The 26094-nt window shown below is 49.1% G+C and overlaps 1 protein-coding gene and 1 non-coding gene across 2 annotated transcripts; both read right to left on the reverse strand.

Annotated features, from left to right (window-relative positions):
* Nucleotides 1–4295: 4295 nt before the first annotated feature.
* On the reverse strand, nt 4296–12325 carry PPP1R3G (protein phosphatase 1 regulatory subunit 3G). The gene has a single exon (XM_036998347.2). The coding sequence runs from the start codon at nt 11572–11574 to the stop codon at nt 10528–10530; it is 1047 nt and encodes a 348-aa protein (XP_036854242.2). The 5' UTR covers nt 11575–12325; the 3' UTR covers nt 4296–10527.
* A 7916-nt stretch (nt 12326–20241) lies between these two features.
* On the reverse strand, nt 20242–20346 carry LOC118968373 (small nucleolar RNA U13). Its single transcript, XR_005055999.1, has one exon. It is a non-coding gene; the product is annotated as a small nucleolar RNA U13 (small nucleolar RNA).
* Between the last annotated feature and the right edge of the window lie 5748 nt (nt 20347–26094).

A 26094-nucleotide genomic window follows, 5' to 3' on the forward strand; every position in this document is an offset into this window, starting at 1 on the left:
AAATGCACAATGCACGTAATGTTCCTCTACCCTGTCTAATACAAAGTAAGCAAGGAACAACCCTTAGATGCTTTACCCTCCATTTAGAAACTGTCAGATACCTAAGGGGATGTAGAAATGGACCAGATGTGGATTTTTCCACTCATTACATTTAGCTCTGTCCTCAAGACATGTGTAAATAGCTTTACGAGGTCTAAGGTGACAAGTTACCTGGAGAAGCACAGAGGAAGTAGGGCCAGACTGGGGATTGGCAGTAAGATGCAAAGAAAGGAATCCCTCTGCCTGAGCCGTAAATTCTAGGCTAAGGAGGCTGAGTTTCATTTGGTGGGAAATGGGGATGTTATGCAGTGGCTTGGTGATCTGGTGCAGCCTAAATGGGTAGTTTCCATAGAATGCCTGGAAGAGGAAACCAGCCAGGAAATTGTTGCAGGTACTTAGATGCAAGGGGACAGACCCAGCCGAGCTCAGTGGCAGTTCGAACTGGATGCAGATGTAGAAGAAAGAGTGAATCCAAAAGCTTTTTCCAAATGACAGATTTGATGAGATTGGATACATAAAATAAAGAATGGGAGTGAAGCAAAATAACTGGGATGTTTTGGTCCCAGAAGACTGGCAGGGGGTGTAGAGGGCAGGTTGCCTGTCACTGGAGTCATCACAGGGCAGCAGCACATCCCCTTTAATGCAAGTGCAGGTCCGCCCACATGCCTCACAGCGTCACCACGTCTACACCTCCTGTTACTGCATGCATGTTTCATTTGCAGTAGAAACGTGGGCATAACTGCCCATTTGCTGAGATCTCCTTTTGCTCCCTCACAATAGACATCAAGAGCCTTGCATCATAACCTGCCCCCTTCCAGAACGTAGAAGAGAGTACTGCCTCCTTCTGGGCTACTTGCTGGGACTCAGGTGACAGAAGGGAAGGGCAGAGCAGCCATCCCCCAGCCCTCAAGTAGAGAAGAGAGGTCCAGTCTGAAGGGGAAGGAGGGCAACAGAATAGAGTGTGAGGCAGAGAGAGCTCCTTAGATTCTAGTAGCATCCCCTTCTTGGTGTGCAGGCCCAGGGGAGGCCCAGCTGCCTCCAGGTTCCACCTGATAGCCCAGCACCCATCAAACCTGCTGCCTGCTTGCTCCCGCTGGCTTGAGTTGGTCTCTTACTTGCAGTTTGGACACATACGCTGTGCTTTATATATAATAGGGGGCCATGTGGAGGACCACAAGAAGTTAGAGCATTTTTTTAGTAGGTAAGTAGGTAAGTCCCCCACTGAGAAAGAACCCCGTCCCGGGGTCAGGCTCCCAGATGGAGGTAGCTGGAACTTTGATGAGCAGCTCTAGGAAGGAGACAGGGGTAGGCTGACCTCCTGCCCAGACATTCAGTTCTAGATGTCTAGGGCTGTGCCCTCATGAGAGACCTAGGTGGAAAGGAGGGACCCAAGCAAAATCTCCTTTCCTTCCTATGGGGAGTTTCCAGATATGCGGTCTTCTCTGAGTTTGCATTCGCCACAGCAGTGTATGTTTCAGAGCCATGGATTGGGGTCAGACTGTCCTGGGTTTCGACCCAAGCTCAGTCTCTTAGCCAGCCTCTCTGGGACTCAGTTTCTTCAGCTATACAGTAGGAGTAATACCTACCTCAGAGAGCTGTGTTGGGATCTCTAAGGGGGCCCAACAATAGCATCCCTCTTCTCAGCCCAAGTTTGGTACCATTTAAGAAATAAGGAAAATGAAAGTCAGTAGAACAGCCTGGCCTCTTTGTTGCTGATATCATCTACAGGGAACAGCTCTACTAAGAATGGGAATCAAAGTGGATTAAATCCATATTCCCCAAAGACGCTTCACACCAGGGGAGTGTGAGTCTACAGAATACACACACTGGCCGGGCCCTGGGCTCCCACTGGTGTGAGGGGAGAGGGAAGGACACCACAAGCCACCCTCAGGACCTGTGCTATACACCCACCAACCAGGAAACGGGGACCTGTGCCTGTCACCCAGCCGGCAGGTCCCCGGCAGCAGGAGGAGTGGGCACGACACCAGACTGTGGGGGAAATCCCTTTCAGCAGCCAGGGCAGAGAGGTGATTTCCCGCCCCGCCCCCAACTGAGAGCCGTTGGGATAGTAAAACAGTCCAGGCATGGTATCATATCCTAAGGGTATCTCACCAAATCAAAAAGCAATTTCCTCAGCAAGAGAGACACACTGACAAGTCAGGCCATGAGGGGTCTGGCTTCCCATTGCCCTCAGGGATGAGTATCTCACGGGGATCTGAGAGGTGTGTGTGGAGCTGTCACTCACCCTGCTCCATCCCCACCCTAAGCAGACAGGGTGCGGAGACCTCCAGGACTGGCCAGTCTGCAGTCTGCGTGGTCTCCAGGTTTTCACTTCTGCAAACAATGCTGCTGATAACATTTCTGTCCATGACTCTTGGTGCCCGTGGGCATACATTTTCCGTATGTGTGAAATTTCTGACCATGGGGTTTTGAGTGTCTTCAGCATCACTAGACACTGTTGTTTTCAGGGGAAAACAACACCCCACTCCTTGGATGTCTAAACTTGTACACCTGTGAGAACAGTAAAGGTTGCAGTAAAGGCCTGGGTGGAGGGGCCAGGCTCCTGACTGAGAAGCACGTCCGCTGGAGAGGTAGCAGCCTTTGTCCAATGACCTTCCCACCCCCCACCATGAGGAAGCTCATCTAGGGGAAACAGAGGCAGAGCCACAGGGCTACCAGCCATCCCCTACCAGAGATTCTCACAGTACCAATTCTAGGGTTTCTGACTGTCAGCTTTTTTGGAGGCAAAAGACATTTGCTTGCATGTGCAGAGCCAGGTGGGGTTTGGAAAAGAAAGGAAGGTACAAGTGTCAGTGCAGAGAATGTACCCAGAGATGCAGAATTGCATGGTCCACATAAAGGTCCACCTGTCCTGAATGCAAGCTCCATGGCAGCCATATGCCCTGCACATCTTAAGTCCCCCAGATCCCAAGGCCAGGCTGTGTCTGCCACATGCTAAGAGCTCCAGCTACACTTGCTGAAAGAATGAAAAAATTTCCGATGAGCTCACAGAAACATGGCCACTGAGGGAGTATAAAAAGAATTAGATATAGTCTCCCCCCTTGGAATTTATGGCATCGATGTATGAGAACAGAGAGTTAAAGGTGGATTTCTGGAAGACTGCATGACAGAGAAGAGAATCAAACTGACAAGGAGGAGCTTGGAGGGAAAAAGGATGGATCAGAAGACGGTGGTAACAACCAAAACAGGGTCAAAGAATGAGGGTTCAGTAATACCAAATAGCAGTTGACAAACAGGAAGCCTACCAAAAGCAGTGCCTTAAGATAGTCGTGGAAGAAGCTATTTCAAGGAAATGTAATGATGTAAGTCAGATGAACATATATATATTTGTATGTCGTATCATAACAACATATATACATAATATACATACCATCATGTGAACCACAGGATGAATGGCATATTTTCTGCCCAGGTAACAAGAATAGCTTGTCTGGTTAGCACACTGGGGGCCACTGTAATCTTCCCCCAAATTACAAGATTCATTTATTATTTCAATATTCAGATGAAGTCAGACAGCATTTATCCTCAGAATGATACAAGTAGAAACCAGCTGGCAGAAATCAGAGGGCAAAGAAAGATGTTGAGAACCAACTGTATGCTTAGCATTTCACAAATAATTTCCCTTAGTGCCCACAACAATCTAGCAAGGCAGGAATTACTGCCCCCATTTTGCAAATGTGAAGATGCACACACACACGTTACGGGATTTGTTTGAATGCACACAGCCAGCTTGGGCCGAGCTGGGGGCAGCTGCAGGCCTGGCTCACCTGGAGCCTGTGTGACCTCCCCACCCCATGCCACCTCCCTGGGCACAATGCATCCAACAGCCCTTTATACACTTCCCAATGGTAGGGTTTTGTTTTCTGTTTTTAACATTTAATCTAATTTTGTTGTTGTTTTTAAAACTTTTTATCTTGCAGTGTTTTAAAACTAAGAAATTGCTGAGGTTTCTTAAAACTCCTAAGAAATTGCAGAAATAGCAGAGAATTCCCGTGTACCCTTCACACAGCCTTCTCCAATATATTTTAATCACAGTATATTGTCAAAGCAGGAAACCAATGTCAGTACAATACTGTTAACTCAGGGTTTTCCAACCTCAACACCAAGGTTTTAGGCCTGACGATTCTTTGTGGTGGGGGCTGCCCTGTGCATTCTGGGGTATTTGGCAGCACCTCTGGCCTCTACCCACTAGTTGCCAGTAGCAGCCCCACTCCCCAGTTGTGACCACAAAAATGTTAAAGTGTCAAACTGCTTTACATTCTTTATTCAGAACAGGACTTTGGGTTCAGCATTTTTTTAGATGTAACACACACAGAAAAATAACCATACAGCAGAGCAGCAAAGTTATTTTTAAAATCCTCAGAACTGAAAACACATTTTCAAACCACAAAGATATATCTATAACTCTCCTTTTAAAAATCAAGACACACCAGCGCTGGTTTTGACTATAGTAGTTCTCAGTTTAAATGAACACTATCAGAAATCCCATTCACAGAAACATGTCACTCATCTCAAACACTCCACGGGGTACATTTCTCAAGCAAATCTTAAAACAGAGGTTAATGAGGTTATTTTTCCTCACATCATTAGAAGGAACTGTAAAAAATCCCATGTAATCCCAGAAACACACACTGTCTGAAATAGCGGTCTGCTCTTGCAGCTGCTGTCGCGCTGATAAAGGAGCTCTCGGCCCCATATGCTTTTAGCCACAGAGGCAGCCACTGTGCCAACAGGAGGCCAGGTCATCTTTGCTCCAGCTCAGTACCTCCCCATCCCCCAGACAGGGCTGGGGGCCTCATCAACTGCCTTCAGCGAGTCAGAGTCCTGTACAGGCAGCATCCCCAGAAAGCTCGGGGGGTTCAGGCACATGTCCTGCTGACTATGCTGCATTTTCAGGCACCGGAATGACCTGGGCATCCCAGTGACCTCACAGCGGCATCGACCTTAACATCACCGGGCACTGGGCTAACACACGCATAGGTCTGTGTGGCTCACGGAGGGAGCCGTTCCGTGGTGAGTTCTGTCTCCTGGCCTCAAATCCAAGTTCTGCTGTCAGGTGACTTACCACACGCAGCGGCCAATGCTTCTTACACAGGTGCCAACAGGGAAGTTTACTGAGCCATTTTCGAAGCCCTTGGCTGTGACTAATTCATCTGGAGGGTGAAGACTCCATTTGTAAGACCTTTTGACCCAACTGGATGTGGCAGAGTCAAAAAGCTGTGCCTACAACCTGAGGCTGTCAGCACCCTTCTGCCCAGGCCAGATACTACAGTGCTGTGGGAGGACAAACCCAAGCCCACAGCAGGCCCACAGTGGGTGGTCTGTCCCCTTCACCTTCACCGGCTCTAGATAATGGTGGGTTGTCCCGGGCAGGGCAGACCCCTAACCTCAGAACTCAATGCCTTTACAACCCATTTTGAAGTTAAAATTGTTATTAAACCCATTTAATATCAATTTATGGATATCCCAGGGGCCTGTAAATATAAGTTAGATTTATAAATGTACAACCCTAACACAACAAATAGAGCTCAGTGATCTCGTGCTGAGCTGCACATAATTGCAACATGGGTGACGCACAGGTTTTGGGGCTTTGGGGCTGAAAAATGTAATAACAACGTGCCTGAAGTTTATGCATAAAAACGAAACTGCTCCTAAGCCAGACTGAAAGGAACATACAGAGGGAATGGTCTGGACTATTTAAAGTGGTTCTAAGTATAAACTCATTTCTTACCAAATAATGTAAAGATTAGGGAAAAACCCCTCTGAGAAGTAGTAACCTTTTTCACCTACTTCGGGTACAAAAACATGCCACATCAGCTGTATCAGAACAGCGTCCTGATGACAAGGGTGCTTCACCCAGAAGCACCAAGAGAAGGTCTGGGACCACAGAGCCTCTAAAGAGCACCGCCAGGTGGCCCCTTTACAGACTGTTTAAGTGTGGATGGTCCTCAGTAGAACACAGGTGTAGCTATTTGCAAAGCAGGATGTGCTCATGAATTTTTCAACTTGGAGATAAAATGTTTCAAGCTTTGTTCACGAAATCCACTTGCTTTCAGTCTTTATTCAGTTCAGGTCTTCAGATGGAATTTCTCATTTCAGGATACATTAGGATGCTACTGACTCTCCTTGGGAAATGATTTCAGGTACCAAGTTTCAAAGCACCTGGGCAATGTCAACAATATGAATGGGATGAGTAAATACAATCATGGGGAAATTATACGGGTCTAAATTACTCCAAAATATCTTTGCTTTACCATGTACACACGTAGATATCCTTGTTGAATTGGCTCTGAACTCATGACTTAAATGGACCTCTACTATTCTAGCAGATTCCCTAGGCAAATCTCACTAGCACATCTCAAAAGTAAGCCCTTGATCTCTACAATCTAAAAACCTACATTCAGCTGAACATGACTCTGTTCTCTCCTTGCCAAAAGTGGTCTGCCCACACACAACCAAGGTCCACAAAATACAAATACAAAATCGACCAAGACAATTCATAGGAGTTTTAAATCATATGAGCCTAAGGCTATGGTATGTAGCACTCGAACACCAGCCACTGAAGGATTAAGGGCTACATTCAGAGTCTCCCCAGTCAGCTAACAGAGTCCAGAAAGGAACATGAAAGCACAGCAGGTCACCTAATGGAATGTGTCTATTACGAAGTGTAGAGGAGAACCCGGTACAGCCTCTCCCAGCAGGCTTATCTGCATGATGGCCAGTACTGCTCTGTAGGAGGAAAGGTGGGGTCACTGGGCTGAGCCCAGGTTGTCAGACTCCCACCCTGTTCCCAGCCCCTTGGCCCTGTGACAGCAAAGAGTACAGCCCAGATCCCTGGAAGACCATCCAGGCCCTGGCAACTGGGGATTGTCTGGGCAAAAGCTGAACTGCAAACAGCTCACTGTTTGTCAGGACCACTTGTTAAATTAGCACTACAGAGCCCTCGTTTAACCTACAAAGCTGTGTCCCATTGCACACACCAAAAATACACATTTGATTCAGTTCTATGCCACAAGAAAGCACAATGAAAGCTGTTCCTTGAACGCCTCATGGCACACACCACACAGATCACAATACCCCAACAGCTCCAAGTCACAAGCTCGTACAAGCCACAAGACTGAGTCAGGGAATGAAAAAACTTAGCATACTAATATATGCAAAAACTGCTATGCTAGAAAAAAGAAATATGGGCAACTAATGTACAAAGAGACCAGCACTAAAACTCCAAAACTGAAGTTAGAAGGTTCTACTTTGCTGTGAACTGACATTGGGGAACAGGCTCAAGGACCACAGTGTCACTGCGGTCAAGGTGGAGGATGGGCACAGCAGGTGAGGGAGGATTGGATAGGATGGATGGAACACCATTAAGCATCTGACAGGAGAAGTTTCCCCTGCCCCTCTGGCCAAGGTTCATGGATGACAACTGCCTCACTCCCAGGGCTGCAGGAGCTGTGGCCCTGCAGCCCGTGGACAGTGATGCCTCAGTGTCCCCAGAGCTGGGTGGGCTCACAGTCTAGTACCCATACCTTGGAGCAGAATCCTGAGTTAGGTCTTGAAACTCCCTGGTCACCTTCTGCTAGGTAAACCCCAGGTTTATTTCAGGAAACAGTGCCAAACAGAGAGCCACATTTCCAACTACTGCTTCTGAAGCTCTAGATAGGGATACACATTGCAGCCTACATTCCCTGACCTGGGGATCCATGGACCCACCTGCCCATGAGGAAGAAGCTGCAGTATCTCTGGTGAAGGTTGGCAGCACTAAATGAGCTGTGCAGAACTGAGTTGTGATCACTGGTGCTGGACCAAGCATTTCAGCATTTCAACCAGAATGACCCCCACTTACTCAAGTTGACATAAATATTACTGCAAAAAAACAACAGTGGAACTGTTGGAATTTTGCTTTGAGGATGAGTGTGTAAACACGTAACATTCTTCAGTTCTTCAATACTTTCTCACTCTCTGGTCAGGATTGCCCCCTCCCTTGAAATTAACTTTTCAAAAGCAAAACCTATTTTAACTTCCTTACATTTCTTTGAAAAATGTTTGCCATCAGCATACAGTGAAAAGTTGGCACTTTATAAAATGAAATTAATGCTTAGAAGATTGGCAATTCTAGTATTGTGAAAGACTGGGCTTTTCCAAATATTTAACAAAATTCTGAACCTTGGAGATATTCTCCAAGATTTATAGGAGAACAAAGCTAGACTTCCTTCCCTAATAGCCATGTTTAACATTCATTATATTATAAAATAAGTACTTTAAAAATTGTCTGAATTCCAAAATATACTTTGAAAATCAATAATAGTTTTTATAAAAATAGAAAATCTGTTATACATTCTTAAGAATCCATTTACCTATTAAGACATCCCATTTGGAGGCATGGAACTATCTGGCAGTTTTTGTATCTTGATGTTAATTCAGATGGGAGCTGTATTTCATTTGCACTGATTTGTCATTATCTCTTAGATGAAAAAAATGTAACAAGTAGATAACCCTCCCCAGTGCAGTAATAACTGTAGATCTGGTGTCTTAAGTGTTTATTCTAATCAAGATTACTGAGAGTCATGTAAACAGTTTTACTTTTATCCAAAGGAGGTTTATTTCAAGTGGCCAATTTTACTGGTTAAGTGTAACTGCTTTTTTAAGTTTAACTCTCAGCATATAGTGTTTAAAAAAATACTACTCTAGAGCAGGGGTTGGCAAACTTTCTATAAAAGTCCAGAAAGTAAATATTTTAGATTTTGCCATATGGTTTCTGTTGCATCTACTCAACTCTGTTCTCATAGCAGGAAAGCAGCCATAGATACTATGTAAATAAATGTGCATGGCTGTGTTCCAATAAAGCTTTATTTATGGACACTAAAATTTGAATTTCATACAATTCTCATGTGTCACAAAACAGCACTTTTCTTTTGAATTTTTCAACTGTTTAAAAATGTAAAAACCATCCTTAGCTCTCAGACCCTACAAGAACAGGCTTATGCTGAATTAGGCCCATGAGCTGTGTCTGGTATGCCTACTATGGTCCCTGCAGAGCAACTGTGAGATGGCCCCACCTTGAAGATTACCATCACAAAATGACTGTACGAGCCATGTACTGCATAATACAAAAACTAAAGAAAGACACATTACCAAGGGATGGCCAAGGGGTGAAGATAACGAGTCTTCACCCTCAATGCTCACGCACCCTGCTCACGTGTGGCCAGCTATCGTATCTCAGCATCCACAGCCATTGGCAATGAGTGAGGACAGCAGACGAGAGACCCTGCCAGATGCAGACTCCCCAGCAGGCTCTGAGCGGCATGTCCTTGCTGGGCATGCTTTATCAGTGATCAAGTGGCCACTGCTCCAACTGGGACAGAAAACTACCTTTCTATTACCCATCTCCCACACTTGGAGTCCAGCCACAAAACGTCCAGCTTCTCTGACTGCCAGTGCCCCAGAGAAGTCTAGCAGATGAGTTCTGTGCTCTGCCTACACAGAGGGGGCTGGGGACCAGTGATCTGCTCTTGCGGCTCACAGTCAAGGCCCACGGGCATTTCAATTCACCAAGCATCTTACTGTGGCTGGGAATAGTACTCCTTCCACAAAACATTGTTAAGAAACATTTCTGTCCAGTGTTGGAAATCTGGGCCTTTCCACATCAGAGAAGTGAAATCGAAGAAGAAAGGAAATTTGGAAATACTGTTGTTTAACTATTGTTCAAGTGCTATTAACATCAGCTGAGGAAGACTGCCTGACTGCCAAACCTCCCGAACCCCCAAGAGCTGAAATACAATGCACATCGTAGAAAGGGGCACAAGTATACAAAAGGATTTACTCTTCTACAGAACATTTATGCACAAAAGCACAAGTAATTAATGTCAAGTGTGGGCAAACATCTCCCAGATCCCAGTTAAGAGAAAAGAACAGCCCTGCCAAGGCCCCACCCGGTTTTCCCTAAGAAAAAGGCTGCAGTGCCAAGGCTACTGTGTGGGGCCCCAAGCCAGCGCGGACCCTTGTTTGGGGCAGGAAAGCTCCTCCCTTCGTTCAGACCTGAGGATCTCCACCAAGAGAAGCGGCAAAAGCTAAAACACGACGTCTATAGTTAAAAACAAATCCCACGGCCTTACAGCTGTGCTCAAGAGTCGGAAGACCTTTCTTGGGGACAGCTACTGCTCAGAGTCTGGAGGGTTTCCTTCCTTTCTGACGACGGGTGAAAATTCTAGAGGCCATCTAGGAAAACCTAAGCGCTGAGACAACGGGCGGGCCGGGTGGTTGGGTTCTTTGCCTGAGCTCCCCTTTCTTGCTCGCAGGATCTTCCCGGGTGCTGTTTACCGTTGAGTGGCTCCCTCCTTTCCTCCTCCGCTGCCCTCACACCTTGTGAACTCTGAGCAAAGCGTCCGGCCAGGTCACCCAGACGCGGCCCCCTTTCCAGGGTCCCTCGAAGTGCTCTGGGGCGCGCTGACCTCCAGCCAAGACTCGGACTCACAGCGCGTCCGCAGGAAGCGCGTAGCGCAGCGTGTAGTTGGCCCCGGCGTTGTTGTCCCAGTACTCGCCTTGGGCGCAGCGGTAGCAGATGGCGAAATGGACCGCGACTCCCGGTGCTTCCGCGTCCTCCCCCTCGGTGGGATGCAGGCCGGGGGGCAGGCACAGCGAGAAGTGGAAGCGCTGGGTGCCGGGCTCCTCCTTGGCATCCCCGGGTCCGGACTCCCCCGACGGTGCCCCTGGCGGCTGTGGCTCCACTGGCTCCGGCTGCAGCTCGGCCGGCACGTCCAGGAAGGAGCGCCACTCGGTGAAGGTGTAGCGCACCGCCACGGCCCTGGGCCCGGGGCAGCCCAGCACCCGGCCGGAGCCGGTCACCTCCGCGCCCCAGGGCGCCGAGCACTGCACGCGCTCCAAACACACGCGCTGCCGCCGCAGGCGCTCGGCCGCGGCGCTCGGCCCGGGAAGCTCGAACTGGGGCCGAAGTCGCGGAGGAGGCGCGGAAGGGGGCGCGGCCGCCGCCGCCGCGGCCAACAGGTCGGGGAGCTGCTGCAGGTCCTGGGCGCACATGGGGAAACTGCGGAAGCGGGAGAGCACTGCGGGCGGCACCTGCGGCTCATCGGCCTCGCTGAAGTGCTTCACGCTGGCCAGGCTCAGCCCCAGCGAGTCCGCGAACTGCACCCTTTTCTTGCACTTGGCGCAGCAGCCGCCGGGACTGGGTGGCGCGCCCTCGGCGTTCCGGCCGCCCTCTGCGCCCAGCCCCAGGGCAAGCTGCTGTCGCTGCTGCAGAAACTTGGCCGCCCTCAAGATCGGGTCTGTGGGCAGGGAAAAGGCACGCGGGAGGTGGTGGCGGCATTCTAGCAGCTCCTCCTTCTCCCGGGGAACAGCCTCTTCTTCTGGGGCCTGGAGCTCAGCGTCGAGGCTCGGTGTCCCCGACAGGCGGCCGCCGTCCCTGCCACCCTCTGTGCATTGGCCCCCTGAGACGAGCAGCTCCTCGGCTGGCGGGGGGTCTCCGCAGGGCAGAGGCCCCTGAGCCCCCTGGGACTCCATGCCGCCGTCTGGTCTGGGGGCTTGTCCGGATGGCGAACCCCTAGCCCAAGACGCCTGTGGGGACTCAACACCTTCGCTGTTTTAAGAGCTCAAGAGGAGAACGCAGCTCCACCGGGGAGCCTCCGGGCTTTAGCGCGGCTGCCCAGGGCGGAGTGGGAGGGGGGTGTAGGCCTGGGACCCGCTCGGGGCAGGCCGCCTCGGGGTAAGCCTGCCCGCGGGGGCAGGGCCGGGGCGGGGAGGCGGGGGCTGGCCGCCCCTACCTGGCTGGGCCGCGGACACCTGGAGGGCAGGCGGCGCGGGGCTGGAGCGAGCAGCCGGGCTTCCCGGCAGAAAGAGGGAGAAGGGACGGCTTTCTGGAAATCGCGGGCTCGCTTTTACCGCCCTCCCACTCCAGGGGGGCCGCGCCCGTCCTGTGCCCCGAGTTCCTGGGGGTGAACTCGCGATCGGCTTCGGCTGACACGGGCGAGAACAGCCTTCCTCCTGCCCATACAGGGTCTCCTCCCCGAAGTCGCCTCGGCCTAGAAAGACCCCGGGCAGGCGCGCAATTGAGGAAAACTCGCCTGCGGGGAAGCTGGGAGGCGGCCGGGCCCAGGGAGTGGGGAGCTTTCTCTCTTCCTTCCTCCCTCAAGCGTCAGGGCGCCCCCGGCTCCGGTCCCACCCGGACGCCCAGCCCGCCCCGCGCGCTCGCCTCTCCGAGCTCCGGTCCGCGGCGAGGCCGAGGCCGCCCGCACTCGCGCAGCGGCGGCGCGGAGTGGGCTTCGGCCGGGTGTGGGGCGGGCACGGCGCCGGGTGCGCGCAGGACGGGGCACGGCCTCCGGGCCGAGCTGCCGGAGGCCATTAGCGCGGGGCCCGGGAGCACGTCCCCGCCCCTCCCCTTGTCCCGCCCGCCGCGGCCTCCAGTTCCAGCCCGAGAAGGGGCCCCGCGGTGCAGGCTCCGCGCCACGGCCCCGAGTGGGGCCTGGCGCGCTCCGGGGTCGCCACCCTGCCGCGAGTCTCCCGGGCCTTCAGAGGGAATGCGGAACCTGGGGGTTAGGGGACTTCCAAAACTTTTTTTCTTTTCTTCTCTTTTTAAAGCTAACTTTACGTTGCTCTAAGTTAGTGGTTCTCACCGGGAGGGTTGGGAAAACACTTTGCTGGGCTCCATCTACAGTTCAGTAGATCTGGGGTGCGGCTCCAAAGTATTTCTAACAAGGGCATCCTGGCGCGAGGCTCTAGGGGCCGCATTTGGGGAACTGATAAGCCTTGTGTGGATGTGTGTAGAGAGTTGGGGAATCTAGAAACAGACCCCGTTTCAGAAAAAAATAAAAAAGCCAGCCCACCCAGTGGCCCTGGAGGTATGTTTCTTTATTTGCTTATACCTTCAGTAGGCTCCCCTTCCATAGTGACCTCACGCTCCGTGCGACCTTGCAAGGATCATTGACCTTGTCCTTTGCCCTCTTTCCTGAAGCTGATTAGCCGAGGGGAGGGGATGTTGGTTGATAACACCTGTGTTGCAGGGCTGATAGCAGATGTGTGATCAATACAAACCATGCCAAGACCCCTCAATAGGCACTGGGAAGATGGGAGTGGCACATAATTTCAAGAAGTTTCAAGGCCTTTCCAATTTCTGCCCAAAGCCCATATTCCTTTGCCAGTAATACATAACCCATTCCTTGGCCAGATCAGCCAAACCGATTTGGGAGAGGTCCCTGCCTTCTCTTTGGGCTACCCTTCTGTCAATAAGCTTTCTCTGCTTCAAACCTGGTAATTCAGAGATTGGCTTACTGGGCGTTATCAAGCACGCAAATCCAGATATGGGGTGGGGTGGGGTTCAATAACCCCTGGTTACTTAGCTGAGGTATAGTAACTAACACCTTACGGTCGGCCAGAATTTAAAGGGGCCAGGGCTTTAGGCATTTTGGTGTGGGGCAGGTAAAAGAGATGGTGAGTGGAGTGTACAGCTCACAATAATAGCTCACATTGATTGAGCACCCAGCAATCAACACTGCTGAGGGCTCCCCTTGCATGATCTTATTCTCAGAACAACCTGTGAAGAATCCTATTATCCTTACTCGATATACAGTACATAAAATGGTAGAAAAATTCTTCATTTCCCAGGTGTCTTGCCAATGGGTTTCTACCCCAGGCAAGTTCACTATGGATTCAAGGTGACCAAAGAAATGACAGTAGAATGTTCTTGGGGTGAAAGGGTTATACCCAACTTTATTCCCACAGGTCAATCACTAGAATCCTGTTCATTCAGAGTGAGTCTGCATGCAGCAAGCTGGTCTCTACCTCTGGGCCTCTGTCCTCAGCCTTACCACCACTCCAGCCTCTGCTCTGCTTTGCTGCAGCCTTGCGGCCTTGCCCCCAGAGCGCTGGGCAGGGATCTTTATAGAGTCAGTAACAACATATTGCCCACATGTGTGTAGTGAGCTAGGCAACCAGGGCCAGGAACCCCAACTGGCCACAGGAACCTTCATTTTATCCACACTCCACGCCTCCAGGATTCTCACCTCTCAATCTGTGCCCTCAATCCTCTGCAATGGTCCCTGTGCAAGGAAGCTGGAACATTGTAAGCAAATTCCATAATCTACAAAAATATACAAATAACAAAAATTACAACAAAATATAATAACCCTCAAGCCTGAGGAGATCCATTGTCACCAAGTGGTCATCTTGGCTGTATTCAAACCAGTTCTACTCAAAGGAGTTAACCAAAAAGACCAGGGGTGGGCCTTACAATACCCACCCTCTCCAGGAGAAAGTCTTGCAGACACACAGGCCGATCTTGTTGCTTTATCTTTGTCTTCTGCTTCTTCCACAGCAGCGGAACTGCTGCTTCAGTCTCAGTTCTTGCCACAGCCCCAGTCATCCAATTTTTGCTGTCTGCTCCTGCCTTTTCAAACCAACCCACATCTGGGTCCTCGTGACCTTCACAGAGCCCTTTAAATTCTCCCTTTGAGAGGCAGACCGTATTTCCTTTTGTGCTTGAGCCTGAGGATAGAAGCAGAGCGTGGAGCGCTCCACAGCCTGAGGAGGGGCTTACACCTCTCCTGAAAGAACCTGCAGTTGCCAAGTCCTTCTGGCTTTCCACCAGCTCTCAACCAGGTGGGGTCTCAGCCAAGGTTGGGCTGATGTCTCTGGCACCGGCAAGGCCTCCACCCCCACCTTTTCATCAAACCTCCTCTCCTCCTTCTCTGTGGCTGCCGGCTCCACTACATCATCCTTCACCTGCCCCACAGCACCCGGCAGCCTGCGTGCCTCTCCGTCTCCCGCCTCTTCCTTCACCTGCCCCACAGCACCCGGCAGCCTGCACTCCCACACTGCTTCTTCTGGTGCTGCTCCTCGGGCTGCTGCTCCTTCTCAGGCTGCTTCCTCTTGGGCCACAGCACTTCGTAGTGATGCCATTTCAGTCAGCTTTCTCTTGGGGTGGACCCCAGTCCTCCACCCCTTCACAGTACCACATGTCCACAGGGGACACTCAAATGTCTCCACATCCAGAGGTGCAGCCTGCTGACACACTCCTTCCATGAGGGCAGCCTGTTCTTTTTCCTTGGTCACTAATGAACCCTGCCAACTATGCCAATTGTCTTGCCAATGGGTTTCAGCCCTGGGCAAGTTCACTATGGATTCAGTGTGACGAAAGAAATGACAGTAGAATGTTCCTGGGGTGAAAGGGTTTATTGCCCGGCTTGTACTCCTTGGCGGTAGGTTGAGCACTAGTGTCTCCACCTCTGCCTAGAGCACTGGGCTGAGCTCTCTATATGGTGCTATAATAGCTTATTGCCTAGAGTGTGGAAGCAGTTGCCTAGCAACAGACCAGTTACATCAACAAATGGTTTAAGTTCAGTGAGGATCCTGGCCTTAGGAACCCCAACTTCCCCACAGCCTCTGTCTTCAGTATTGCCACCACTCCAGCTTCTGCTCTGCTGCAGCCTTGCAGCTGTGCCACAGTGGCACCCAGAACACTGGGCAGGGCTCTTTATATAGAGTCAATAATGACATATTGCCCACATGTGTGTAGTGAGCTAGCCAACTAGGGCCAGGTGAGAATCCTGGCTACAGGATTTTATCCACACCAGGCCTCACAGCTAGTTTGTGGTAGGATTTAAACCCAGGCCATTTAGAGGGAAGATTTCTCCCACCCATACTACAGCGCTGAGACGGTGTTCATGAGGACAGGACTCTGCCGTCCCTTGCTGGGGTCTTGGTGGTCCTCCCCTCCCCACTGCGAATGCCATGGTTGCCTCTCAATGTGAGGGCTTACATGAGGCAGCAAACACTCCTTACCTGTCTTTCTGGACCAACTCCAAGGTTTGGAGAAAATGTGATTTTTACATTTAAGTAAACATTGATATGTTAGGGAGTTAAATGCAAAATTTGTGAACTATTTTAAAGATAACCATTTTGAAGATAGGACTTCAAAGAGATTTCCAGGTTGTGGTGACCCTCTGGGTTAGGACCCTCATCAGGGCACGTCCCCACTGCAGAGCAGGGACTAGAGAGCAGCGAGGCACCCAGGGAGTGGGACTTCAGAAGGCATCCCTCTCAGTGTCTTGCAGTGCTCTGGTCCCAGCCCTGCCCCCACCTCCCCTCTTTGGCGGAAATGTCAGAGGTCCCGACCCCCGTGGAGCTGTCAGTGAACTGGAGAAGCCTAGCAGTAATCACAGTCACAAGAATGAATACAAACTCAGCCTCTCACGCAGATGCTAAGAAGGTGGATGTCACATGGTCAGGGAGGCCAGGGAAGCCTCCAAGAGGAAGGGGGTTTAGAGTGAACACACAGGCTGCAGCACAGACAAGGCCCTGCATGGGCAGGAACGTGGAAGGGTGGGCCTGAAAGAAGGCCATGCAGCCCAAGGGCAGAGAGCTAAGGATGGGGGTGGGATGGGGCCAGCACTAAGGGTCCTGAGCATTGAAGGGTTTTTAATCAGGGTGACTAATGAGATTTAAGTTTTGAAAGATTATTCTGGATACAGGATGAATAGCAGATTGTAGAGACAGAGAAAACATGAGTGAACATGTTAAGAAACGATTGAAGCCCTTCAAGTGAAGGGTGATCTTCCTAGATCAAGAGCAGTGATGATGGTCATGGGGTGGATAGACTTGAGAACCATTTAAAGTAAAAACCAGTATGACATGCTGTGGACCCAGAGTGGGGAGGGGAGGGCAGGAAGGTGCCTTTTCTGATCGGGACATATGTGGTTGGGCAGGGGCTGTACTAGCCCTGAGGCAGAGACCACCAGAAGAGGAACAGAGGGAGGGAAGGCAAGATCATGAATTCCATGTGGGGCAGGTTGAGCTTACTAGTGCAGCTCCAGACCATAGGGGGTTCCCAGCTCCCAGCAAGTTCACTGAATTTGGTGAGACCGAAAAATGGCAATAGAACATTGTGGGGTAAAAGGGTTTATACCAAACTTTATTCTCATGATGGCAGGTAGCACACTAGAATCATCTGCCTCCCGCAAGTCTGCTTGCAGCAAGCCCATTTCTACCTCCAGCCTCTGCTCTGCTCTAAGTACTGGGTGGAGCTCATTACATAACAACATAATAGTAGCTTATTGCCTATAGGTGTATAAGCATTCACTCACACAGTAGGTCAATTACATCATCAAATAGATTAGGGTCAGGTGAGGATCCTGGCCATAGGCACTTTCATTTTCCCTACAACTAGGTACTCAGATTCTTTCTGACACCAATTCTCTAACACCACCTGGATATCAGACACTTCAAATCTGACCCTAACTACTGGCAGTTAATATCAGATCTCACAAGTTAAAGGCCTCACTCTCACTAGACTGCTCCCACTTCAGATGGCAGCTACAAAGGGTATGCACAGGTATGCACTTAGGACCATCCAACTACAAATTTAGGGGTTCCCACAATCCCCTCTCAGGTTCAGTAATCCATCAGAAGATCTCACAGAACTCAGGTGAAGGGGATCCAAATATGCTGGCCTAAAACATGCCACTTTGGCATAGGATTTCTGAGCAGAAGGCAATTTAAAAAGCAGACTCAGGAGGTATTCTCTGTCTTCCCACTTTGGGCCTGAAAATAGGGCATAAATTTCCATTTGTAAAGGTAATAAAAATTTCCATTTGTAAATGTGACTTTCTTAATCACCACAGATGACTCCTATCACTGGAGATGAAACTGACTTCATCATGAAAACCTTATAATCTACAGAAATCTTACTCACTAACCCTTATTTTCAATTAGTTTCCCCTATATTTACCTTACAACAATTACTTCTCCCAGGAACCCTGTCTTACCAATGGGTTTCAGCTCCAGGCAAGCTCACTATGGATTCAGTGAAACCGAAGAATGACAATGGCACGTTCTTGGGGTGAAAGGGTTTATACCCAATTTAATTCCCACAGTGGCAGGTCAATCACTGGAATCCCATCTACTCAGAGCGAGTCTGCACGCAGCAAGCCAGTCTCTGCCTCTGGACCCCTCTGCCCCCACAGCTGTCTCAGTTGCTGTCCTCGGCACTGACACCACTCCAGTCTCTGCTCTCCTTCAGCTGTGCAGCCATGCGGCCATTCCACCGTGCAGCCCAGAGCACTGGGTGGAACTCTTTGTATAGAGTCAATACTTGTGTAGTGAGCAAGCTGACCAGGGCCAGGTGAGAATCCTGGCTATAGGAACCTTCACTTTATCCCAAGCCCAAACCCCTTTTCTGGTCACTTTCCCACAGTGCATCATCCTTTGTTAAAATAATATATAAACTCCCACATTTAACAGCTTTTTTGAGTTTTCACTTCTTTCCTTTGAAGTTCCCATATGCAAATGAAATAAGCCTTTTCTCCTGTTAATCTGTCTGTCAGTTTAACTTGCAGGTCTTAGTTACTGAACCTAAGAGGGTAGAGGGCAATTCTTTTCCTCCCCACACAGGTTAACAATTTCCTTGCATTTACCAGTTTATTATAAAGGATACAACTCTCCTGAGATGCACAGGGCGAGGTGCTGGGGGAAGAGTGCAGAGCAACCCTGCTTCTCCAAGTGTGCTACCCTCCCAGCACATCACTGAGTTCACCTGGAAGCTCTCCAAAGTTTGATATTCAAGAGTTTTTACAGAGCTCAATTTCCAGCCCCTCCCTGGAGAGGTTGGTGGGTGGGGCTGAAAGTTCCAGCTCTTAATCACTTGATCTTTCTGGTGACCAGACCACTCTGAGGCTATGGGGAGGCCCCACCCTAAGACACCTCATTAGCATACATAGGTGTGATTAAAGGGGGCTTATAACAAAAGACACTCCTATCACTCAGGAAATTCCAGCATTTCAGGAGCACTGTGCCAGGACTGGGAACAAAGGCCAAATATGTATTTTTATTATATCACAGTAGGATATGTAGGTCTAGAGCTCAGAAGAGGAGGGCCCCAGACTAAGATTTAAAGGCCAGGAGGGTGATAAGCCTAGAAAGGGGATAGAGGATGAGCATTCAGAAGGGGTGGAGGAAATGGGGGAAAGTACTTCCTCAGAAGCCACAGGAAGACTTCAGAAGCAGGAGAGGGAAGCACCCCACTTGGGGCCACAGGGACTTTGGGATCCTCTCTCTTACTCCTTGAAAGGTGTGGACACAATAGGTAGTCTCTGCTCCACCCCACACCTCTGCTCTAGTACACTGGGTGGGACAGATGTCTTCTCTCCCAAGCTCACTGTCCTGAACTGCCACCCAGACAGGACCCATGGCTTCTCTCCCTGGATCTGAATCCCTGAAGTCAATCATTAAATGATCCAGCATGCAAAATAACCTTTTGAAATCTAGCCCACATAGTTAGTCCATCCCCCTGAAATATGTTTAGTCCTACTTCATATATCTGTGCCTCAGCTGCCAGGACATTTAATCAAGCCATTCAGGGGCTCCTCGCTTTACCATCAGTCTGGTAACCTACTGCTGCAAAAAAACACCCCCACAAGTAGTTGCTTATTAAAACAACAGCATTTATTTTATGCATGAACCTGCAAGATGGGCAGGGTTCTCCCAGGGACCGCTTATCTCCTGTTCATTGGCAGCGGCTTGAAGGCTGGGGCTAGGATCACCCCCTTCCTGGAGCTGATGCTTGGCCTGGGATGGTTAGACAGCTAGGGCTGGAACCCCTGGAGATCCCCAAGCATCTCTATGTGACCTCCAGCAGAGTGGCTTCAGGTCAGCCAGATTCATTTGCTCAGGGAGAGAGTGAGAGAGAAGCTGAATCACTTTATGGCCTAATCTCAGAACTCTCTCAGTGTCTTTTCTGCCATATTCTGTTCCTTAGAGGTGAGTTACTAAGACTGACATATTCAAGGGGAGAATTAGATTCCACCTGCTCATAGAGTTGTGTCCAAGGAACTGCAGGTATGTTTTAATAACACAGTACTATGATAGAATGGACAAATTAGAAAGGACTCAAGAGAGTTCAGCTTGTTTGTAACTGGAATTTTTCAGATGTGCAAGCTGACACAAAAGGGAAAACACAGTTGCTCAAACTTTTCTCTCAAGATGACAAGAAATGAGCTGGAATAAAAAGGTCCTTTTGGTTCTTAGTCTTTGAAGACTGTGCCTCATAATTGAGACTTTTTTCTAAAGATAATATTCCTTGAGTATCATTGGTTTACTTTTTTGATAGTCCAACTGGTTGGTATATAAGCTGATATCATTTTTTTCAGGTCAGATGGGTAATATGCTGATGTCATAGTAAGATTTGAGGGAGGCTAATATGCTGATGTCATAGTAAGATTTGAGGGAGGCACATGTCATGCAAATTCACGAACACCCAATCATCATGCTTATGAACTACAAAAGGATCTATAAGTTGATATTATTTACAAAATATGAAACCACTGAGGGGATCAAAACATACTACCCCAAAATACACTACTTGCATTTTTCTTGATCTGTTTGAAATTCTGTAACAGAAAAAACATACACTGTGTGGCTTACAATCAACTAACATTTATTTCTCACAACTCTGGAGACTGGGAAGCCCAAGATTAAGGTATAGGCAGATTTGGTGTCAGGTGAGAGCCTCCTTCCTAGAAGGCTCTCTTCTCATGTCCTCCATGTGAGGGGACCAGGGAGCTTTCTTTGTCCTCTTCTGTAAGGGCACTAATTCCATTCATAAAGTCTTCATCCTCATGACCTAACCACCTCCCATAGGCCCTGCCATCACACTGGGGGACAGACTTCAACATATGAATTTGGAGGGGACACAAACACTCAGACCGTAGCAGACATCATTAATTTTGAGCTGAAGGTAATTGAGAGACAGCACATGAAGGAAGGGCTCTCTGCCCCCGTCCTTTCTACCTAAAAACAGGTCATAAATTTCCTATGAGAAAAGTTCCCTCCCTGAACCAGGACATTCTTGTCACCTGAGACAGAGTTGACACAGACATGAATCTGTACAAACAAACCTCCTAAAATTGTCTTTATCTTCCATTAGTTTCCCCTCTATATTTTCTAGCCACTTTCCCACAATTTGCCATTATGATATAAGGAGTCATAGGAAATACATATTTGGTCATTCAGATGACCAAATATATATTTCCCAGGTGTATTTGATCTTCATCCACAGTTCCTAAAAATACTGCAGTCTTAAAGGTGACATGGGTGTCTTTGTCATGTTAATAACAGAGTTACAGACCCCACCCAAGGGCAGGGGCTGGAGGCTGTATCAGCTAATGGCCAGTGATTTAATCAATCATAACTACCAGTGAAACCCTCAAAAAAAAAATACCTGAGAAGAGGTTATTGCTCTCTTTCATCCTGCTTCTCAGTGAAAGAGAGAGCTTCCATGCTTGGGGAATCAGAACCGGTCCACGTGCTACAGAGCCAGGCCCCTAGCTACATGAGGATAGAAACTTCTTTTTTTGGGGTCCTTGGCCTATGTATCTCTTCACCTTGCTGTTAATTTGCATCATTTATGATATCATTTATTACACTGGTAAAAGTACGTGTTTTCCTGAGTTCTGTGAGCCTTCTTGTAAATTAATAAAACCCAAGGGGGAGGTCCTTGGAACCTTCAATATGTGGCCAGTTGGTCAGAAGCACAGGTAACTGTCTGGGGCTTGTGACTGGCATCTGGAGTGGGGTGTGTGTGTGTGTGTGTGGAGTGCAGTCTTATAGGATAGATCCCTTAACCTGGGGAATCTGATTCTGTCTCTGGGCAGATAGCACCAGAATTGAGTTGAGTTCTTTGACACACTGCTGGTGTTTGAGAATCGCTTGGTGTTTGTGGGTAAAATTGTAATATTCCCAGAATCTATTGCCTGGCTTTAGTGCATCTGCATATCAACAGGCCTTCCTCAGTGGTGGAGAAAGGTTCATCTCCCTATCAATGGCTAATTACCTGGGCTAAGGAGGGCTTATCTGAACCTGAGAGGTTAGGGGGACGTCTTGCTTGCTTCTGCTTAAAAAGGAAAGAGATGGCCCTGGACTGCAGTTTGTAAGCAATAAATGGGTTTTAAACTTAATTTCTCCCTTTGACTGATTTTGGTTTTAGAGGTATTTTGTCCTGGGATTTCCTCTCCCTGGAGTTACATCTGGCAGTAGTCGGCAGGATCTCTGAACCTGAAATCTGTCAAAACGGGTGTGACCTCTGGGAGGGCTGCCCCTAGAAACGGTGGACAGATGCCTGGAACCACCCCCAACTGTGGATGGTGGGGAGGCCCCAGTGGGTGCAGAGGCAGAGGGTGATGCTTCACTTGTTATCATCCCCCCAGCTGTAGGGCTGCCAATTTGGGAACCCCTGGTGGGGACTTGGTCTAGGGTAAAGTACCTCCTAGAGAAGTGGGGCCTTCCCCAGAACTGGGGAAGGGTGGAAACACCGGAAGCTGCAAAAGTAGTCCACCATGAGTTGGAAGACTGCTTGGAAACCTTAGGGGGCTGTGTAGTGGCTGGCATTGTAGGGTCTCCTTTCATCAAAATAGTGGAAGTTGTTATACAGGAGAAAGAGAGGGTTAGTGAGGAGAGAGGGACTTAGGCAGGAGAGAGACACTTCAGCATCACTTGGAGGAACTGGGAATAACCTATGGAATGCCATTAAAGAAGAGAGAGAGTTACTAAAAAATCAGGTCATGCTTCTAGAAGATTCTTTAGCAGCTGCAAGGGGAGAGGCAGCAGGAAAAGCCATATTGCAGGAGGCTGTGGGGGAGGAGGAGGAAAGAGTGGTGCCTTCAGCCCCAGAGATGGAGGAGGACCCTGGGGGAGAAGAGGAGGAGGCAGGGCCATGGGCCAATCTGCTACCCAGGCCACCACTGAAAGTACCATCCTCTCCTGTTTTAAAGTCTCGGCTGTAATTAATAAAATAAAAACAAAACAACCGCATGCTCCTCAGGGGGAGGAGCTGCCCCTCCCCAGGTTGTGGAGCACTCCATGCTCCAACCCTATACCCAGGGTGAGCTGGTGGACATGAGCGTCCAGTATAAGCAGAAGCCATCGGAGTCTCTGCCTACATGGCTCTTACATCTATGGGATATGGGGGTGGAAAGCATTGTTATCTTGGGTACTGAGATGTGTAGAATGGCTTCCCTGATGACTCACCCTTCCCTCTGGCAGCAGTTGTAAAATGCCAATCAAACCTCAGGGAATCAAACACTCTTGGAATGACTGACAGCTGCCGTCAGGGTAGTTTGGCCTAATCAGGGAGATTTACCATATTTACCCACTAGTTGGAAAATGTATGTAGAACTCCAACAGGTGCTGCAGGAACTGGGTATGAAAAACATCATCTATAATATGGACATCCAGGGTCCCAGTGAGGAGGTGTTCACTGTACAAATGAGAAACCTGGTGCTGCATACAGTGCCCACATCTCTCTTTGGGTCCCTAGTGAATACTCTAGCCCCCTACTTAGGGCAACCCATAAGTGAGGCTACTCATACTTTAGGAGATCTGGGGGAGGTTGAAACAATAAGAGCACAGAAGGAAGTACTGTCTACAATTGAAAGGAGAGGCGTAAAAGGCCCTGTGAAGATCTCAAGGACCCAAATGTGGGTTGATTTGATAAAGTCTGGGGTAGTGAAAGAAAAACTTAATGGGCAGCCCAATAGGATCTTGTTAGAACTGTGGCACCAAATAAAGCCAGAGCAGCAGTTCCAGCAGCTGAGGTCCAGGACAAGGAAACCGGAGTCAAGGCCTCATGCCCAGCCTGTGTCCCTGCAAAACTTCATGGGAGACAGTACTCAGGATTTGCCTGGGCCCTCCTCACCCACAGGAGGATGATTGAGGATTGCAGTTTGGCTGAGGGGGATGTCAAGGGACCTTGGGGGACATGGTGAGAACCAAAGGCCACATGTAGAATTAGCAATTAATTGGACCCCTGTGAATGTACAACACATCCTGGTGCTGGTAGACACAGAAGCGGAGTGTTCTCTGACTTATAGCGACCCTGAGCATTTTCCCAGGACCACTGCTTTGATAAATGGCTATGGGGATAAGGCAATTATTGTGAAGAAAGCCCAAATTCTATTGGGGATAGGGCATTTTTCCCCTAAAGGAGTGTACTGTGTACATTTCTCTCATCCTTGAATATATGTTTTGGGGATAGATCTCCTGCAGGGCCTGTGGTTACAGACCACTGCAGGTGAGTTCAGAGTGAGAGTATGTGTGGTAAAGGCAGTCCTGATGGGACATGCTAAGTACCAATTTGTGGCTCTGCCTGTACCTTGGCTGGTGACAAATACTAAGCAGTAGAAGTTGCCTGAGGGGCACAAGGAATTTAGAGATATTCTACAGAAGTTGGAGAAGATGTGCATCATAAAGCCCACCCATAGACCTTTTAATTCCCCAGTGTGGCCAGTGAAACAGCCAGACAGCTCCTGGCATATGACCGTGGACTACAGGGAATTGAATAAAGTCATATCCCCTTTGCATGATGCTGCTACTCTATAACAGACAGTCTGGACACACTCAGCCATGAACTTGGAACGTACCATTATGTAGTAGACCTTACTAATGCTTTCTTCTCTGTTGATGTAGCACAGGAAAGCCAGGAACAGTTTGCCTTCATGTGGGAAGGTCGGCAGTGGACATTCACTGTCCTTCCACAGGGACACCTCCACAGTCCCACCATCTGTCATGGATTTGTAGCCCAGGTCTTGGCCACATGGAGGAAACTGCTAACAATGTGGTTGTGTCACTACATTGATGATATCATGCTCACATCTGATTCTCTTGCAGATTTAGAAGGGGCAGTTCCTAGACTGTTGTAACAACTACAGGAAAAAGGATGGGCTGTGAACAGCACCAAGGTTCAGGGACCTGGTTTGTCTGTAAAATTCTTGGGAGTTGTCTGATCAGATAAAACTAAAGATATTCCTGAAGCAATAATAGACAAGGTTCAGGCTTTCCCCACGCCTACCACTGTGGCAGTCTTACAAGAGTTTTTGGATCTTTTGGGGTACTGAAGAGTATTTATCCCCACACTTGGCACAAATTCTGAAGCCCTTATACTGGTTGGTATGAATGAGCATCAGGTGAGATGGGGATGAGACATGTGCAGCTGCTTTTACTACCACCAAGCAGACAGTCAAGGCCATACAGGCCTTGAAATGTAATGGACTCATCAAGGCCCTGTGAACTAGATGATGTTCGTGTAACTGAAGATGGTTATGGATGGGGCCTTCGGCAGTGGCTTGAATGGACACACCAACCTATTGGATTCTGGTCAAAATTACGGAAAGGAGCAGAGGTCTGGTAAACCTTGATAGAGAAGCAACTGGCTGCTGTGTACCATGCCTTGCTGGCTATGGAGCCCATCGCCCAAACAGCCAAGGTAATAACTACCTGTCCCATTGTGGGGGGGTGCGAGACTGGACCCAAAGGCCACAGAGTGGCGTGGCACAGATGCCTACACTGGCCAAATGGGGAGCATTTTCTCAGCAGTGCAGTGCCGTCTCTACTAGCTCCTTCAGTGGAGAACTCCAATGCTTCTTGAGGTCAGTGACCTACACCAGTGGAAAGCAGGAAGAACTTGCTTTTGAGCCATTGGTAGCTGAGAGTTCTTATCATGAGGAAAAGCCCCTATATCTAAATATGCTTGGTATACAGATGGCATCAGTCATGGGCTGCCCCCGAAGTGGAGGGCTGTGGCTTTCCATCCTAAGACTGAGACAATATGGATGGAAGATTGAGAGGGGAAGAGCAGCCAATGGGTTGAGTTGCAGGCAGTATGGCTCATTATCATCTAGGAGCCTTCCCGCATAATTGTCTGCACCTAAAGCTGGGCCATCTATTGGGGCTTGACCCTGTGGCTATCAGCATAGTACTATGCCAACTAGATGGTTGGTCACTGGCTCCTTTGGGGCAAGAGTTGTGGCAAGACCTATGGGCCTCTGGTCATATTAATACTGTTACTGTTTATCATGTGACTGGCCATTTGCCTTTGGTGTCCCCAGCAAATGATGAGCTCAGAAGGAGTGTCTTATATGTTCTAAGAGGGACTTATACCAAGTCCCACAGCAACATGGGACAATAATAAGGGAGCCGATGCCCCTTGTCAGGCGGCAGACAGACTATATCGGGCCTCTGCCCTTATCAGAAGGATATCAGTAC

This window comes from Manis javanica, chromosome 16, assembly GCF_040802235.1.
Source record: "Manis javanica isolate MJ-LG chromosome 16, MJ_LKY, whole genome shotgun sequence".
Taxonomy (NCBI): Eukaryota; Metazoa; Chordata; class Mammalia; order Pholidota; family Manidae; genus Manis; species Manis javanica.

What these genes read in the sequence shown, in the direction of transcription:
- PPP1R3G (XM_036998347.2), bottom strand. Translation starts at nt 11,574, where the DNA reads ATGGAGTCCCAGGGGGCTCAGGGGCCTCTGCCCTGCGGAGACCCCCCG.